Source organism: Crocodylus siamensis, chromosome 1 (assembly GCF_052110815.1).
Source record: "Crocodylus siamensis isolate JL-2025a chromosome 1, ASM5211081v1, whole genome shotgun sequence".
NCBI classification, from domain to species: Eukaryota; Metazoa; Chordata; order Crocodylia; family Crocodylidae; genus Crocodylus; species Crocodylus siamensis.
In genome coordinates this window covers 362,099,846-362,119,001 of record NC_143395.1, presented here as the reverse complement: position 1 = coordinate 362,119,001, position 19,156 = coordinate 362,099,846, and the positions used below count along the sequence as shown (strand labels likewise).

At 44.0% G+C, this 19,156-nt stretch overlaps 2 protein-coding genes across 11 annotated transcripts in view; one reads left to right on the top strand and one right to left on the bottom strand.

Annotated features, from left to right (window-relative positions):
• The window catches only part of ENOX1 (ecto-NOX disulfide-thiol exchanger 1), a 536,440-nt gene extending 529,509 nt beyond the window's left edge, over nt 1-6,931 (top strand). For all 10 annotated transcript variants that reach the window (XM_090025310.1, XM_090025275.1, XM_090025301.1 and 7 more), the window contains one exon: nt 6,676-6,931. In XM_090025310.1, the coding sequence (XP_089881436.1) occupies nt 6,676-6,807 (132 nt within the window). In that variant the 3' untranslated portion in view covers nt 6,808-6,931. The remainder of the gene's footprint in view (nt 1-6,675) is intronic.
• DNAJC15 (DnaJ heat shock protein family (Hsp40) member C15) overlaps nt 1-19,156 on the bottom strand; it is a 103,947-nt gene that overhangs the window by 1,018 nt on the left and 83,773 nt on the right. The gene's annotated exons all lie outside the window — the stretch shown is intronic.

Genomic DNA, 19,156 nt, shown 5'->3' with positions numbered 1-19,156 from the left:
CATGGTTGTTAAAATATGAATTATTAGTTGGATACTGTGGATCAGATCTCGTGTTTACTTCAGCTGACTGACATTCAGACAGTAGCCAGGGGAATGTGCCTTGCCTGCTACTTGAGTATCTGACACTTCCCTAGAATCCTTTTCCTGTCTTCGTTCAGGATCCTGCCGGTGTCATTAAACCTGTGTCGACTCCTGAGCTAGAAGCCCATTGCTAACAGAAAGGACCCCAAGCCTTTGGCATTTTACTTCCTGTCATAGTTTGTTAGTACCTCACAAGGCATCATTTTCCTTTCCTCATAACAAGATGTTTCGAAGTGGAGTCAGGCAGCAATGGTTGTGGGACTCTAGAGAAGATTATGTGGGAATTTTTGTTATGTTATTGCTTGTTTATCTGATGTCAAGTTAATTGGCCATCCTGGGTCTTTTTGAAAGGTTGTCCGGGGTGCCCAAAGTGTCAGACAATGTTTACATTGCAGAACCATACAAATCCAAATAAATATGTGTCTATGGTTCAAATTCTTTGCCCTCCCTTTCCCCTGCAGAGATCTCAGCCCCTATTCCCCTCCTATGCCTTAGCTTGATGCTGTGTTGTGTTGGCCCATGTGTTCTCCTACTCATGCCTGTACACTTTATTTTCATGCTCTTCATGGAACTACACAGTGCCCTCACTCATCTTTAGAGGTCCACCTAAATCACAGAGGAACTTACTAATTTTTGCAGGTTGATCACAGCTTAAAGCTCTAATTCTGTAGTCATCTTGTGACGGCCCTGCCCCTTGGCACAGATTGGCAGAGAGATCCTGCTTCTCAGTGCTGATTGGCAGAGCGGCCCGGATAGAGAGAGGAAGGAAATGAGGGGATAATTGTCATCTTGACTATTGGCTTCCCTTTTTGCAGCCCTGGCCCTTGGTGTTGATTGGCTGAGAGACCCTGGCAGGTTGGGGGGGGACAACGGGGTAGCTGCCATCTTGCCTACTGCCCTTTGTGCTGCCCCGCCACCTTCCCCTTCTGGCAGTGGGGACCCTCCTGGGAGGGTTGTTTTTATTGCTGATTTCATGGACAATACTGGATTTCATGGTTTCCATGAAATCTGTGAAAACATGAATTCAGTAGGTCCCTGGTCATCTTTCAAACCCCTTCTTAAACCCACTGTCTTTTGCTAGGTTTCAGCTGACTCTCTCTCCAGCTTCCCTTCCTCTTCTGCTCTCTTTAATTTACACTGGCAAACATTTAAAATACAGACTGCCTGTGCAACGTAATACAACTCAGATTACAGTTGTCCATATCTTTGCTCTCCTACTTTTAGTTGCAGTATCTTCCTTTGTTTAAGGTAGGGCCCGAGACTGCAACTTTTCGTCACACAAATCCTATTGGCTTCAGTGGGACAACTCCCATGGGTCAGGGCTGCAGAATCAGACCCTAAATTTGGAAACTGCTCATGAAAGGGACCCTGCCCCTTTTTGTTTCTGTGCAGTGTGCTAGATGCATTTGCAGTGCTCCATAACTGCTGCAGAGTACAAACAGCAGAATTTGACCTAACCAGTGTAGCTGTTGAAGTAACTGATTTTAGTAACTGTGTATTTATTGATAGTGCAATCCTGAGAGGTAATCTCAGTGGTTCATTTCAGTTACTTTCAATGGGAACCCTGCTATCCCTTGTCTAAACAGGAATGATAGTTTCAGGGAAACCCATGCTTGTTGAGCTGTCTCCATGGAACGCACACACGTGACACCACAGTAACCTGCTGTTCACTCCATTCGCAAGAAAGCGTGCAAGATGTGGAACTAATTGTGTTGTGGCTCTGGATTGACTGGTTCTGATACTGATCCTCTGCGTCACCTTTAGCAAACCACCTCATCTTCCTGCCTCAGAACTCCACAGTAACTCCTTTGGGCACGGGGAAGAAAAAAGGAAGATGGATGGCTATTTCCCTTTCTCGCAAGGGTGGTGTGAGGCTTAAATTAGCATGCTTCGTATTTGTGAGATGCTTTGAAAACGAAAACTACTACCACAGGAGCATGCTAATAATATTAATAGATTTGCCATAACTTTCCTATCCATGCAGTCCCCAGATACTGCTTTGTATAAACAAGTCTGTTATACAGGTGGCAACAGCACAGATGTCTGCAGTATTCCATGTATTTAGTGAGCGCTCAAAGGACGCAGTCAGCAATAGAGCCCCATTGTGCTAAGTACCATACAAACGCATAGCAAGGCAGACTCAGTGCCCAGTGGAAGGAAGAACTACAATATACCAGTGGAGTGATTGAAGGAAAAGCAAACAGAAGTTTTTATAACTCAGTTATTTTCTGTGAATTCTGGTGATACTTTGGGGTAGAGTGCATGGATGGTCTTACTTTATATTTGGCTTTGCCTATTGTTCCTGCAATATATTTTGTCCATTTTCCCTTTTAAAAAGATATCTCATGCATTACTCTTTGTCTCCTACATTTATTTCCTTTCTTTTTTTTTTCCTTTTGCTTTCGTAACATCCATGTGCCTTAACAATGAACTTGAGCCTGTGGAAGAAAAAGGATGGTTCAGTTACTGTCCTCTTTACTGATCATTCTAGTAAAGATGCATTTGTAACACTGATTCTTGGTGAGAAGGACTTCTTTCCAATGGGAACTTGACTGAAGCAACCACTCCATGGGGATCACCAAGGCACACAAATATTCTGATAGACTCTGAGGCAGGAGTAATGCCTTCTGGAGCCCTGGACCTGCTGCCAAATACAGAGAGAGTGTTAGCTGCCTCTGATTTGCAAAAGATTAGCTCCTGTTGCCAATGTTGAACAGGCCCTTTGAACATTAGCTTTGTACAGTCCTTTCACTTGGGGAATCCAAGGGACTTGGACTGACTCTCTGCCCTTTCCCGTCTCTTACAGATGGGAGCAACACTAGGGAGGGATTTGGGGGGCTATGGCCACCTCAAAATTAGCCTTAGCCCCCCTGTAGCCACCCCTCCCAGTGCCACCCCTGGCCAAAGCACCTCCCTCCCCCTCAGGCTGTTGCCACCTGCCCTACTCCTGCTTGTAGAAGCGGAATGGTACTGGCCCAGCCTGGCCCACAGGGCCTTTGTCTGCACGGTCATCCCTCCCTTCCCCCCCAACCACCACCAATTTTCTGTCTAGCCCACCTCAGCCCTCCACTGGGAAGAGGCTGGCGCTGTCCCTGCTTACAGGCCTACACAGGGTCCCATGCAATCTGGCCTTTAATGGCTGCTTGCTGTGTTGAAACTACAGTTAATGAAATAAACTACATTAAATACTGCTTCAGTAGTTTAGCTTTTGTAAAAGCACCTGACAGACTGTACGAAGGGAGACTTTATCCATTTTCTTTTTGTTGTAAATGTGGAAACCAAAAAATGAAGTGAATATTTTAGTTCCTTACAAATCAGTTACAGTCTGAACCTTTAGACCATTAAGGGACATACACTTCTCAGAGAAACTGAAATACATGGTGAGCACTTAGCAGCCCAGAAATAGTGGTCTTGCAGTATTATAGTATACTCCTTATGTGGGAAGAGTCTTGCTACCAAAAATGCAAGAATATTTCTGCAAGGAATTTACACTTATTTAACATCAGGAAATTCAGGTGTACCATGTTAAAGCTAACCAAAAAGTTGCCCTGCTAGTTGAATATATCTCAGTAGTTCAATGCAAAGCTAGAGGATATTTTTCCAGGCCAGTCACATAGGAAGACCATAAAGCTCTCTTGTTAGCCCATATACTTGATCTGAGCCTTCAAGAGGCCGAGAAGCGATATTTTTTGAACTGTAGTAGTTCAATAAAAATCTGAAAATATGCTGATTTTGATTTCACATCAGGAACAACTCTGAGTTACTGATGTAATTTCTGTGCAAGCAAGTTCATACTTAGGTCCAAGGTGTGGATGTGTCATAACTGATAATGGTAGGGCTCCTGGGTAACCTGCTGTGGCCTGAGTAACCTCGCACATAGATTTCATAGACATTAGGGCTGGAAGGGACCTTGGAAGATCATCAAGTCCAGCCCCCAGCCTGATGGGCTGGAAGTCAGCTGGGGTCATAGGCTTCCAGCAAGATAAACTTCCAATTTATTCTTGAAGGTGTTCAATATAGGTGCTTGAACCACCTCCGCTGGCAGGCTGTTCCAGACCTTGGGGGCTCAGACAGTAAAGAAATTCTTCCTTATGTCCAGCCTGAAACGGTCTCGCAGTAGTTTATGACCATTCGACCTTGTCATCCTTTGGAGTGCTCTGGTGAACAAATGTTCCCCCAGATATTGGTGGTGACCCCTGATAAACTTATAGGTGGCCATCAGATCACCCCTGAGCCTGTGCTTTTCCAAGCTAAAGACCCCCATGGCTCTCAGCCTGTCGTCATAAGGTCTGTTTTCCTGAGCTCTGATCATGCGCGTGGCTCTTCTCTGGATTCCCTCAAGCTTCTCCACATCCTTTTTAAATTGTGGAGCCCAAAACTGGATGCAGTACTCCAGCTGTGGCCTCACCAAGGCCGAGTACAAGGGGAGAATGACGTCCCTGGATTTGCTTGAGAAGCATCTATGGATGCAAGCCAACGTTTTGGTCACTTTACTAGCCGCAGCATCGCATTGCAGGCTTATGTCCATCTTGTGGTCAATGATGACCCCCAAGTCTCTTTCTTCCATAGTGCTAGCCAGCATAGCACTGCCAAGCCTATAAGGATGCTGCAGGTTTTTTTCCCCACGGTGGAGAACCTTGCATTTTTTGGTGTTAAACACCATCAGGTTCTTGTCCACCCATTTGCTGAGCCTGTCCAGGTCAGCCTGGATCACCCGCCTGTCTTCTGGCGTGGATGCTTTGCCCCGAATTTTGGTGTCATCGGTGAACTTGGCCAGTCCACTCCTGACTCCAATGTCCACATCATTAATGAAGATGTTGAACAATATGGGTCCAAGGACAGAGCCTTGGGGGACCCCACTGGTCACGGGGCACCACGATGAGTGACTGCCATCAATTACTACCCTCTGGATTCGACCATAGAGCCAATTTTCCAGCCAGTGGATCATGGTGGACCCAAGGCCACAACTGGCCAGTTTGGCCAAGAGGTGATCATGGGATACCAGATCAAAGGCTTTTTTGAAGTCAAGATACATGACATCAATCTCTTCTCCCTTGTCCAGGTGATAGGTCACCTGGTTGTAGAAGGAAATGAGATTGGTCAAGCAAGACCTACCTGCAACAAACCCATGCTGGCTATCCCTTAGGATGTTGGTGTCAGCCAGTCCATTAAGGATGGCCTCTTTAATAAAACTTTTCTAAGATCTTCCCTGGGATAGAAGTCAGGCTGATGGGCCTTTAGTTATCCGGATCCGCTATCCTCCCTTTCTTGTAGATAGGCACCACATTGGCCTTCTTCCAGTCTTTGGGCACTACACCAGAGCGCCAGGAGTTTTCAAAATCCATGCCAGAGGCTAGGCTATGATGCTCACCAGCTCCTTGAGTACCCTGGGGTGTAGATTGTCAGGGCCGGCTGACGCGAAAATATCCAGCTTCTCAAGGTGTTCCTTCACAAGGTCAGGATTAATGGAGGGCAGGGGATCTCCCTCACATGGACCTCCCTGTCCTGTAGCGGGCATGGGCCTTCCATGGGACTGATAAAAGACCGATGTAAAGTACCCATTTAATATGTTGGCTTTTTCCTGGATGTCAGTTGTCAGTTGCCCCATCTGGTTCAGAAGGGGTACAATGTTGCCCTTGCTTTTCCTCTGGCTCCCCACATATCTGAAAAAGGACTTTTTATTGTCCTTGATGCTCAAAGCTAGTTGGAGTTCAGTTGCAGCCTTGGATTTCCTGGTTTGCTCCCTGCAGGACCAGACCAGTGCAGAATAATCCTCCTTGGAGGTGAATCCCATCCTCCATCCTTTGTAGGCCTTTCTTTTTAGCCTCAGGAGGTCTGCTAGGTCTGTGAAGAGCCAGGGGACTGCTGTGCCCTCTTGCTGCCTTTCGTCTGAGATGGAATAGACTTAGCTTGTGCATTGAGGATCGCTCCCTTGAGGAACAACCATTCTTCTTGAACTCCCCTCCCCCTGAGGTCATGGTCCCTTAGGGCCTCACTGAAGCCTCCTGAGTGTGTCAAAGTTGGCTTTCCTGAAGTCAAGGACTTCCATGTTGCTGATTGACTTGCCAGCTTTATGGTGGCATGTAAGATGTGGGGAGATTTAATGCTCATAAACAAGGTACTGTCCAGAACTCTTTTAGGGATGATAGCTCCACCCAGTACCCTGGAGGCTGCTCGGTTCCTAACAGAAGATGGGAGGAGTCTAAACAATGCTACTGTACTGTGTGGAAATTTCCAGGGGACCCTAGGAATGGCGTAAGTTCCCTTCATACTCTTTCCAGTACAAAAAGCACTTGGAGTCCCATCTACCCCAGCCTTTTGGAAAATTAACATTTTCTTCCAGAACAGACTATCTGTCTAACAGTGTCTAAAATGGATAGCAGGTTCTTATATAGCATGGTGGGAACATGACTCTTTCTGTATATAGACATAACATTTTATGATCTCTCAAAGAAAAAATAAATACCTGTTACTAACAAATATGAGGATTTTTTTTAATTACCTAGAAAACAGTTTTAATGATACTTTCTAAATTTCTTTTTCTATGTACAGGGTAACCTTTCATTGTATTTTTGCTTTTCCCCTCTTCCACAGATCTCTGCAAATGAAATAGAAATGCTTTTGATGAGACTGCCACGCATGTTTAAACAAGAATTCACTGGTGTAGGAGCAACACTGGAAAAAAGGTGGAAGTTTTGTGCCTTTGAAGGAATTAAAACAATTTGACTCTTAGTAGTAATGGAGCTATGCAGAAAAAGAAATCCTAGAGCATGGCAGGGTACAAAGTATTAAAAGTAAGAAATTTGGTTTTGGCACATAGAAGTACATTTTCAGAGTTATCCAACCCTATTTTAGTTACATTTGTGACGTTCTCTTGTGAGTGGAAATGTAGTTGTGCACCAGTTCCTAAAAATAAAATTAAAAGGCGTTTCAAGATGTGACAGATTTGTTTCCTATGAAAACTGAAGAAAGAGATCACAATTGTAAGAATGTCAAGATACTAATGTGTGCTACATCCAAGGGAAAGCTCATTGAGCAAACAGTTAAGAAACAAGATTGCCCAGGTATGGTTGCTAAGCTACAGCAATGTATATGTAATATATAGTAGAACTCATTAAGTTATGTTGCTGAAAGTCTTTCCGTTTAGTAAGAAAATTAAGTAATTTTACAGTGAAGAAAAGCATACCAAAAGAAAACTTGAAGATGTGTCTGAACAGTTATTGTATTTTGTAAATTAAGTTATATGCTGTACCAGGGATTTTTGCCTTATTGAAAGAGGCCTAAAAATGTGATTGGACTCCTTGAGAATGCTTTATCAAGAATATTATTTTTCTAATGTAACTATTCTCCATTATAAGTTCTTTTGACATGGATTGCATATCAATTTTCATAAACATGTAAATAAAGAGGAAACCAGTGTTACTGTATTGTATTTGGTATGTAACATTCAGGTTTATGCATCAAAATAAATATTCAGTTGCATTACTGTTACAGATTTTATAGCAAATATATTAATTTTTTTCAATAAATATGACTTCTACCTTATTGTTTTTACATGGTGTTCTTTGGCTGTTTTACCTTATTACAGTCCAGCCAGGGGCCGTCACTGCTTCTTGAGCCAATGCCGATAATTGCATACTTGTTGATGAAAGGTAGTGGATATCAAAGAAGATACTATGGAATTAGCATGAATCAAAGGAAGTAAAACTGATGCCACCAGAAATTTCATGGTGTTAAACCAAACAGACTTTACTTTATTTTAAAAATATCTAGACAAGCACCCAGGTTTAAAAAGTATATAAATTTCACATTTTCAGTGTTCAGCTGGCAGTTACAATGCAGCCAATTAGTTACTCCTAACTCCTAGCTAATCCTTTTGTGCTGCGAGTCAAATAAGGAATTAAAGAATTCACATTTGGCAGTGCCCTGTTAATTGTGCAAAAAGTAAGAACTCTCTTCTTACTTTTTGCAAGAAAAGTAAGGACTCTGTCCTGACTACAGTTTTGGAATATGTATTTGTTTTAAAATATTATATTTTCTCACACATAACCCAGACCTTTTTCCCCAAAATCATGTGGTGGAAATAGCAGTGTGCATTATATTCAAGAAAAACCGACCCCCCCACCTCACAGGTCCAGAAATTTGGCAGTGGGGGAGTAGTGGCAGTGTTAATTCCCATGACGCTGGGTGCCACAGTAATTAACATTGCCACCTTTCCTCTCACACCAAATTTCTGGACCTTGGTCGGATGACGTGACCCTAAATGCTGGATGAGGCTGGTACATGGGGGTCAATCTGTGACCGGGCCTAGTACACCAGGTCCAAGCTGTCTCACGGCCCTGGAGCCAGCACATGGTCCTGGACTTGGCGTGCCAGATCCAACCTGGCATCTGGCTCTGGAGCCCACAGTGCAGCACTGGAAACAACATTCCAGGTCGGTCTGCGTGCCCCATCCAGCATACAGGGCTAGCAGTTAACTTGGCTCCCGAGGTGCTGCTATTCAGTTATCACAAAGAAAGATCTTTTTCCCCCCCTTCAGTCTGCCCTTCAAAAACAAGATGTATACTATATGTGGAGGCATGCTGTATGTGTGAAAATATGGTATATAGTGTTCCAGCATCCCCTTAGAAGCCAGCAATAGGCTACACACAACATTTATGCACAGAAAAACTGACTCAGGAAAACACTGCAGAAAATCACGTCTCTGCAGAATCACTCTGAAGTTCTACAACTGCAAAATATACTTTTACACAGAGCTGTGTAAGTGGTTGGAAAGCTCTCTCAAAGACATGTCACTAAGTGGGCAGAAGAGGTTATGACAAAAAATCAATCTTTAAAGAACCAAGTATTACTCCAACCCTATATATCTACAACAACAAATGTGACAAAATACAACAGGCTCAGGAAGTATCCAGTTCTATAGATAGGCTGTAGAGGAATTCTTCTTATCTTTCCACTAAAGAATAGCTAGGGTCAAATATCAACCAGGAAGAAATGATCGTATATGGCTGCTAGCCTACTGCCACTTTGAATGGTCAGCATCTACTCTGGGATCTATATACAATACATAAATACCAAATGAAATATTAATTGTGTAGTAAAAATGGAGACAACAGAATCTTCAAATACATTAGCAGAGCAAAATATATATAGTTTCAGCCGAAACAGGCAAAAATTGTGTTTTGAAACCATTTGCATCTCTTACAGCTGCTACAGTAACCACGTTAAAGCAAGTGGCAGTGACTCTAGCAATTTTATGCTAGTTATGCTAACGAAAATTAATCAGGCCCATCCAAAAAGCAGCACCTCTTTCTGCACTAGTGTGTACATGTACAGGTGCCTGAATAATGCATGTGAAGGTTTGTACGCGTCAGTTCTTATACAAATTTGTATGGATAGGATACCAGACAATAAGTACTTGCTATTTGAGCAGGCAGCTTTAGGGGGCACCCTAACAGTGTCTTCACTTCACCTTTGTTTCTCACCTGCCCCGCAACCCTCTTTGTTCTCCTAACGTCCCTTACCTTTCCATTTAGCTTCTCTTCACTTAAGTAAAACACCACCAAAAAATAAATAAATCATGGCATGAACCCTCATATTTGTCAGAGTGCTTGTGTGTTTTTCCTTTTCACCCTACATTTTATCCTTTTTTCGCTGTTTACTTCTTTGGGGGCACTCCCTACTTTTCTGAGTCATACAATGTCAAATACAATAGGGTATTGGCCAGCCTTCAGACACTGCTATAGTACACATAATTAATAATAGATAAATTGCTGACATTCTATGATAAAGTGTATACAATACAATTCTCTTTTTTTAACATTTTTACCTCTATGTTTAGATTTACTATTCAAAACCAGACAGGACTACAGTAGAGAACAAACATTGGCCTGCACCAGGGATCAGTGAGAATACATAAAGGGAGTCACTCCAGAATACGCTGTTCACTTACAGTAGGTACAGACAACCAAAAAGCCCAAGGCAGAATAGATGTAAATTACACATTTTTTGGTAAGCAGCCTGGTTTAGACTGGTAGCAAACAGAACATACATTTGCCCTTTGTGGTGGCGGGGATCAAATCTTAGACTGAGCTCTGCCATTTTTTAACCAGTCTGTGGGCATGTCTACATGTATTTACATGTGCCTAAATTTAATGTGCCTTTGCGTAAAGTGATTTAGGTGTGCATCTACACATGGACACGCTAATGTGCATTAAGACACATTAAATTTAGGCACAAATAGATAAGTTGCATTAGTGCACATGGAGACGTGCATTAACATGGTGTCTATCCATTCACACACCACATTAATTCACATTAGCTCATCTACATATTTGCTAATGCGACTTAGCTAGTCACGCCTAAATTTGATGCCTGCTTTATGCAGACATCAAATTTGGGCATGAATAGCTTGAAATCACCATTTTAAGATGCATCAAGCATTTTCATATGTAGGTGTGTGCCCATAATGCACCTTAAATACTGCAAAGGTGCATTAAATGTGTATATGTAGACACACCCTGTGTGCACCAAACTTCTATTCATAGTTTCATAGTTTCTAGGGTCGGAAGGGACCTGAGCAGATCATCAAGTCCAACCCCCTGCCATGGCAGGAAATAATACTGGGGTCAAACGACCCCAGCAAGATGTTCATCTAACCTCCTCTTAAAAACCCCCAGGGTAGGAGCCTGCACCACTTCTCTTGGAAGCTGGTTCCAGACCCTAGCCGCCCTGACTGTGAAGTAGCGCCTCCTGATATCTAACCTAAACCTACCCTCTGCCAGCTTGTGACCGTTATTCCTGGTCACTCCTGGCGGTGCTCAGGGGAACAGTGACTCCCCCAATGCCTGCTGATCCCCCCTGACTAGTTTATAACAGGCCACAAGATCTCCCCTCAGCCTTCTCTTGTGGAGGCTGAACAGGTTCAGGTCCCGTAGCCTCTCCTCATAGGGCCTGCTCTGTTGTCCCCGATCATGCGAGTGGCCGTCCTCTGGACCCTCTCCATGCTGTCCACATCCCTCTTGAAGTGCGGCGCCCAGAACTGGACGCAGTACTCCAACTGCGGCCTGACCAGTGCCACATAGAGGGGGAGGATCACCTCCTTGGACCTGCTCGAGATGCATCTGTGGATGCATGACAAGGTACGGTTGGCTTTCCTGACTGCCTCCCCACACTGCCGGCCCACGTTCATCTTGGAGTCAGTGATGACCCCCAGATCCTTTTCCGCCTCCGTGCTGATAAGAGGGGAGTTCCCCAACCTGTAGGTATGGTGCCGGTTGTTCCTCCCGAGGTGCATCACCTTGCACTTGTCAGTGTTGAAACCCATCCTGTCCTCATCCGCCCACCCTTGTAACCTGTCTGTTGTAACCTGTCTAGGTCTGAATTCTGTTATGAATATAGACCAGTTTGGTGTGCCCATCTTCTTTTTTTCATGGGTATAGACTGGTTTCTGTTTGCTTATACCAGTAAAAGTATAATGTCTGTACCCAGTGATATATAGGGAAGACTAATGTCCAGATTCTTGAACAGGTTGGAATTGAAGGGCACATTACTAACACCAAGATCACAATAACCTGACAGCACACTCAACACATAGCAGTTTGGTGGTGAAGATGCTCCAAGGTCACCCTCATGTATGCTACGGACTGAGGACTCAAGAGCAGCCACATAGGGATGAATCCGAAGCAGCCTTACCAATGTATTTCTGGGTTTGGAGTGGCATGAAGCAATGGGAGGGCAAGCTGTAGCTGGGAACAGCCAAGCAGAGACAGCATTGTTATGGTGTGGATAAGTCCTGTATTAACTAAACAATACTGAATGCCTCTGTTAGGGCTTAGGTGATGCATAAGCTTTGTGTAATGCTATGTTTGGTAACAAAAAAAGAAAGCTCTGATGCAGGCTCAGGACCTGTTGCAGGAAGGGATTGTCCATGGGCAGATCCAGGATTCTGGAAAAGGGGATGTGGGAGTAGCACCTATGCTGCAGGGGTGGCTGCACCCCAGCTTCCAGCCTCCCACCCCTCCACATCAGGGTGGGCCGACTGCACCACAGGAGCAGCAGCAGGGGACTTTTTTAAGTCTCTCTTTCCCCGTCTCTTCCCCTCCATGCTCAGCAGTACATTCATCCCTCCTCTCCTCACCCATCACTGCTGCAGTCCCCAGCTGACCCAGAGGCAGGGGGAGTGTGTAGCTCCAAAACTATTCCTTCTCTTCTCCAGCTGGGCTACATGTAAAGCCAGGCTTGGCTAGAGATGGCAGCAGCAGGAAGCAGATTTCCTTCCCTTTTACTTACTCCTAGGCTGGCAGGGAACACCAGGGGGACCAGGCACATAGGAGGAACCCACTCACTGCTACTACTGCCCCTGAAGAGCCCAGCTCTTCGCAGCATCTAGATGAAGTGAGTAGGAGTGGCTCTGGCATCTCTATCTCAAGGCAGCTGGAGAAAGCAGCAGTGGTAACAGTGAGCATGGGAGGACAGTGAGGAGGAGGGGAGGAGAGGTACCACTGAGCATGAAAAAGAAGGGAGATGTGGTTCTTACTTGTTTTGGGGACTCAAAAAAAAAAAAAACCCAAACAAAAAATCATCCTCAGGTGTTGTAACCACAGCATGGTTGAGTGAAGGAGAGGTGGTGCTGCACCACTGCACTCCCCCTGGGTCTGCTCTTGGGCTTGTCTGTACCACTGTCACAGCACTCCCAAGAGTTCTGCTAAGTACACCCTGGTCACCCACTCCTGCACCACACTTGCCAAACTCAGAAGTCTTCCTAGGAGCACCTCTGCCACCACTCTTGAGCTCTATGGCACTGGTAGGCCTGAGAGTGGCAGCAAGGGGTGCCCACAAGCAGCTTTACTGTCTCATTTCTAGGCTCAGTAGGAGAAGAGCAAGAGCTAAAGCTAGTAGATGAGGGCTATGCTTCTGGGGAGAGCCCTAGAAGCAGTCTAGACACTTGCATTGGAACCTGATTCTTCACTGAAGTATATGCATCTCAAGCCCAACTGACATCATTGTGACTTCCACAAACCATCATGTTCACTTAGGAATAGCTATGCTCAGGTATAGGGAGCACTGCCTGCTGACCTGTGGCATTTCTAGTTTCATATCATAAAAGTGTTAGGGACAGAAGTTATATATAAACCAGTATAAGTGGTTTAAGATAGATGGATGTAGTATCAGATTGAATCACTAGTTTAGACTGGTCTATTGAACTTCTGTTCCAGATCCCTTTTGACACAAGTTAAGTCGCAGTTCCCCCAGCATCCCAGGATGCATTGCATTGTGGCCACCTCACACTCCTTCGCAGGGTGGGCTTGCTTCCATCCTAGCTCATCTGCTTCAGCCAAGCCAGGCACCCCTGCCCCATGGCTATCACAGAGCTAAGGCAGCAAAACCCCTGCCCCCCAGCCCAGCCAGCTGGTGGTGACAGGGGGAGGGCTGGGGCATTCATTACCCTGCAGAAAAGCCCTTGCCTCAGGGGCTTCCCACCACCCCCTGTGCAGGCCCCAGGTGGGGGGTTTGGGGTCAGGGGTTCCTTTCCCCCTGCAGGGGGAGGGCTGAGAGGTGTGTGTAGGGGTGGGGAAGCAATGGGGTAGGCCTGGGCCATTCACTGCCATACAGAGCTGGGAGGCATGTGGGAGCATCTCCCATCTTTTGGCCTTGGCCAAAGGGAAGAGTGAATGTGACTTCTGTTCATTAATGGTCTAATTTATGCAGCTTTGAGAAACCTGTGTAGATTGGATCAATTCTGCCTTGGGCTTTTTGACCGTCTGTACTTAGCTGGCCAATGGGGAAGGTCAAACCACTAGATGCATTTGCAAAGCTCCCAGTTCAGGTGGTAGAAAGGTAGAATAGGACAGAAGCAGGAACGTTGCTGTATGCACAAAAAATGGAAATCATACGGGAGAGTTTTACTATGGAAAATTTTCCTATCAGAACTCTACATATTAAATAGGAAAAACAAACAAATACACTTTTGCAGGACCAGAGCTGCCTGTGATAGGGTTTTAAATAAGAGGAGTTAGATTTAGACTCCAAGGCTATTTCATATCTGAAGGAAAATGCCACTTTTCCTCTTTCATTTTGAAAACCTGTGTGGAACTTGCACAGTAACCTAATTGTATCCCCTGAAAGAACACAGAGGAATTAGCAGAAAACTGGTTGCTTTCTTGCAAGAGAATTCTGCAATCAGTCTCTTCAGACAGCTGCTGCTGAACATGCTGAAAAATACCCTCCTTCATATATTATCATTATGGGTTTGTGGTTAGACCAGGCATGACTGAAGATATTTGTTTTCAGGGAGCTGATGAAATAAACAGGCAGACAATGCCATGTACTGGGAAGTCCAGAGGAAAGTTTCTTCTCTACTGATTTCATAGACATTAGGGCTGGAAGGGACCTGGGAAGATCATCGAGTCCAGCCCCCTCCCCAAAGGGCAGGAAGTCAGCTGGGGTCATAGGATCCCAGCAAGATAAGCATCCAATTTACTCTTGAAGGTGTTGAATGTAGGTGCGTTTAGGTTCAATGTAGGTGCTGAAGTAAACTAAATGGATGTAACAAATTAAAGCTATCTTTAAGAGCATCTACACAAGGTGATACACTTACCTGGTTCAACTTTCTTGATAAGGCTTTGCCTAATAGTGGAAGTTGCACTAGGCAAGTACAGACTTTCTGTGGTTGCTGTTAAGGCTGGAGCATCCCAAAGTTACCCTTTTCTAAGGAGCATAGCTACTAGGCCTGTGCAAAGTGGCTAGTATTTGCTTCAGATTTGGCTGATTCAAGGGACAGTGATTCGATTTGGCAATTCAAATCACTGCTGCCAAATTGGCCAAATCTCCGGATTGAACAGGTCCCATCCCCCCACCTACTCTCCCAGCCCTGTCAATGGTTGCTTCACCCAGTCCCAGCATCCCCGGCTTAAAAAAAAAGCCCCACACTCAACAGCTCCTGCCAGGTAAGGGGATAATCCCTGCTGTCCCCCACTACATGGGGGGACTCTGCCATGACTCCAAGAGGCCCCGATGGCCACTACAGCAGCTGGTGAATGCAGAGGTGGGTTTTTTTGGTTTGTTTTTTTTAAGTGCTGGGAGGCGGGGGTCAGGCAGGGCAGCCATTGAGGGGATTGGGAGAGTGGATGGGGGTTGGGGAGCACTTAGGGGAGCTGGGGGAGCAGAAAGGGGGTGGGGCCTGGTGGGATTCCCCCCATGGTCACCTCCCCCAGCCACCCCCCCACTTACTAGCACAGAGCCCAGGTCCAGCTCCCTATGGCGGCAAGCAGGGACTGTCTGAACCTCCAAATTGATTCAGAGACTTCAAAATTGATTCAGATCTTTTAACTAATCTATCAAGCAGTTTTGATTTGGAGATTCAGCTGCTGAATTGGGCTGTATCTCCCCCAAATCAAATCAGCAACCGAAGCTTCGCACAGCCCTAATGGTTGCATTGATTCTATAATAAGCCATACACATGGTAGCAAGTGTTAGAAGGGTAAACCCTTTATTTTATTTAATTTGATTATTATGCAGAGTTAGCTTTCACTCATTCACATGAGCAGGTAGACGTATACAAAATGGTTTTATTTTAAAATTGCCGTTTGTTTCTGAAAAAACCCTTGTACATTTCAAAGCACCTGTTTGTCTCTGTGAGATAGACATGCAGTAGCCCCTTTCTGCAGGTGAATCTGCTTTCATAATGACCTCATTTCTACTGGGTTCTTCTATGACTTTTCCCCAGCATGTCTTGGAGGGGGCTAGCTTTTTAAATAGAATACAGTCCTTCTGTACTTGGTTACAACATTTTTCAGCTGTTAAGTCCTTTTCACTTGTTTTCATAGTCATAGAACCATAGAATCAAAGGACCAGCAGGGACCTGTAAGATCATCAAGTCTGGTCCCCTGCCACAGGCAGGTGGTTATTAGGCTCAGACGAGCTCAGAGAGATGCTTGTCCAGCCTCTCCTTGAACGTCTCCAAGGATGGCAACTGTACCACCTCTGCTAGGAACATGTTCCAGATTCTAGATACCCTTATGGAAAAGAAGTTTTTCCTTATGTCCACCTTAATTCATAGCATTTAAGGCTAGAAGAGATCATTAGATCATTTACTCTGACTTGCTCTTCCACATGCCATGACATTTTGCAGTTATCTTTGTCCTGAGTAGCTTACACGTGACTAGTGTGCTCCCCAAATATCTAGCTTCCACATGAAAACATCAAGAGCTAATGCATCAAGAGCTAATGCATTCATGATTATTTGTTGCAATAACTGAGCATTTTAAAAACATAAAAGAAAACACTTATCAACTTCTTAACTACAGTCCGTCTTGCTTTTACTTCTACCCAGGGATTCTTGGAAGGCAAGTGGAGGGGTTAGATTTTTTTTCTCCCACTACGTTTAATAGTTATTTAGTCTCTAGTATTTTGTCACTGTGAAGCTTCTGAGGAAGTAATCAAGTCATTTCTTTTTTGATGAAGAAAATAGATACAGCTGTCAAAATCCCTCACTGTAAGGTGTTTTCTTCAGTCCTCAAATCCTTTTAGAGGCTTATTTATTTATTGCACCTTTTCCAATCTTCTAATTTCCTATTGTTGAAAATTACAATAGTGTGCAATATTCCAGTATGGATTCAACCAGTGCTAGTATCCAGAGGCAAACATCACATCCCCACTCCTTGACTCTTCTGCCTCTTCTTCTTAAGAAACTAGAACCTTCTTGCTAATATTAATACAATATTTCAAAGAAACAGCTTCGAGGTCATCAAGTTCATTCATCTGCCCATGCAAGATCTCTCTGCATGGTATGCACTGCAGCCCACATTTGAATTTGTGTCATTAGTTTCATCAGAGAGGAGTATATGTGAACTTTGCGACTTCCACTTCCTTTATTAGAAAGGGCTGGATAATTTTCTGGCATTTTTTCCAGTGTTAGTTGCCAAGAGGTGGGTTGCATCAAAATTTTAAAAAGTGTTACTTGCATTTTAGCTAACATTTTAGCTAAAATAAATTTTAAAATAAATTGGCTGAGGTAAGCCCTAAAAACACTAGTCTGTCCTGCCTCATCTACATGGGGTCTTCAATCTCACAAATGACAATTTAAGGGTTTGTATACAAAGGGGACCTACTCTAAAGTAAGATAGGGCATGAATTTTAGGTACTCTTGCTAGTCAAGAATAACTCCCTGTGTAGATCCTCTTATTCCAAAATAAGACTGCCGACAGAGTCATGTCAAAATATGTAGGCATCTCAGTTTCCTCATGTTCACAAGGCCTAAAGATTTCTAACCAATATATCTTTAACTGTTTTCTAAAGAAAGCCATGCATACATCTATATGGTGTTGTAGTTAGCTGGGTGAGAGAAAGCTTTCATCTTCCCTACTAAGGGAAACCCGTTGTTGATAATTTTTTGCAATTGGCCACACTACAGTTTTGCAAATTGTACCTCCCCCCCTACTCCCCTCCATCCCCGCTGAATATAGTTGATCTTTGTTTTTTGTTTGGGGAGGCAGAAGAGGAACTCATAGTCTGCAGCTATTAGTGTTAACTCTCATGCCATAAGGGAGAGCACAAAACACTCTTTTTATAAGAGAAAGGAGAGCAAAGCAGTGAAACACCAGATAACAGGATTAAAAATACGAACTTGAGGGAGTTTGTCCGAACCTGGTGTGCTGTCCAAAAAACACAAAGAAACCAAACCTCAGCCAAACAAGGACATCCCCAAAGTCAGACATAAACTAAAAAGCAGGGGGAGAGTTAGCTTTGCCTACTTAGTCCTAGAAAAAGATATCTGCAACTGAATACACCAGTGGGTGGGAGCTTCCATAGGCAGTATCCATGGACTATAGTTAGCTAAAAAACCATGGCCTTTATATGACGTCATCTGATGAAGTGAGAACAGGCTCATGAAAATGTCTGTATTTCTGAATTAGCCTATAAGGTGCATCTCTACCCTGCATTTTCTCTGTAATTAAACTTTTCCTATGGGCATGCTTTACAATAGAGGTGGCTGCTGCTGTTGTAGGAAAAAAATAAGATTTTTGTCATTCTCTAGCAGCATAGAGTGAGGCCTTATTAGCTTATCAAATTGTGGGTGGGTATTTTGAAGGTTAGCAAATGACATGACTGCTCATGAATAAATGACTAGTAGCCAAACCTTTACATAGGGCATGTACAAGCATGTTGCAGCTTTGCCAGTGATCATCCATGATGAGTTACTGTCCCCTTGCTGATTTTTTATCGGGTCCCATACATAACAGTGGAAACAGCCAAACAATTCTCTAACCAGATCAGAATTTAAACTTCTCTCCAGAGATGAGCGGCTAGTTGATCGATTGACCACATCCCCAGTCCTAGATTTGCTTGTCTCCTGTTTAATTACTTATTTGTAGAGCAAGGTGGGAATTGTTTAATGAGAAGATTCAGCAAAGTCTATTTGATGTAGCAAAACATATTGATGAAAATGAAGCCAGATGGTGGCTCAGTAGTGGGGTTTTTTGTTTTTTTTTACTAAAGTGAATTTACTGCTCTGGAGAGGGACTGCATTTGACAGCCTCAGAAACTGAAGTTCTGTTTGTCCACAGAGCAGGACGAGCAACAGTACAAGATTCAAATACTACCCTAGCCAAGACCTATAGGAATCGTTTGCAGTTTCATTTCTATCCCCATTAAATCCTTGTCCAATTTGTACATATGGCTGACTAGAGAGTCATTTTTAGCGTATACACTTGGCCCTGCTCTGAGGCCTCAAAACATCTGTCAGTTAGAACATTTAGTCACTATCAACCAGAGCTGGATTTGAACCTGTGACCTACAAATGCATGGCTTTCTATGTTATTATTAAGTCCCTAAGCCAGCCAGCAGCCATTTCTTTTTGAACACAAGATTGTCAGGAGAGGAGGCAGAGTCATAAGTGCTCCCAAAAACGACACTACAATTTTTTTGGACATCTCGGGCTTGCTAAAGAAGCCACCTCATTAAAAGAAAAAAAGAACATGATATCATTTTTTGACAATCTTTCTATAACCTAAAGGAAAACCTCCATAGCTCATCCTTGAGAGAGACTTTGTAAAACAGAGGTGATCAGTGAGCA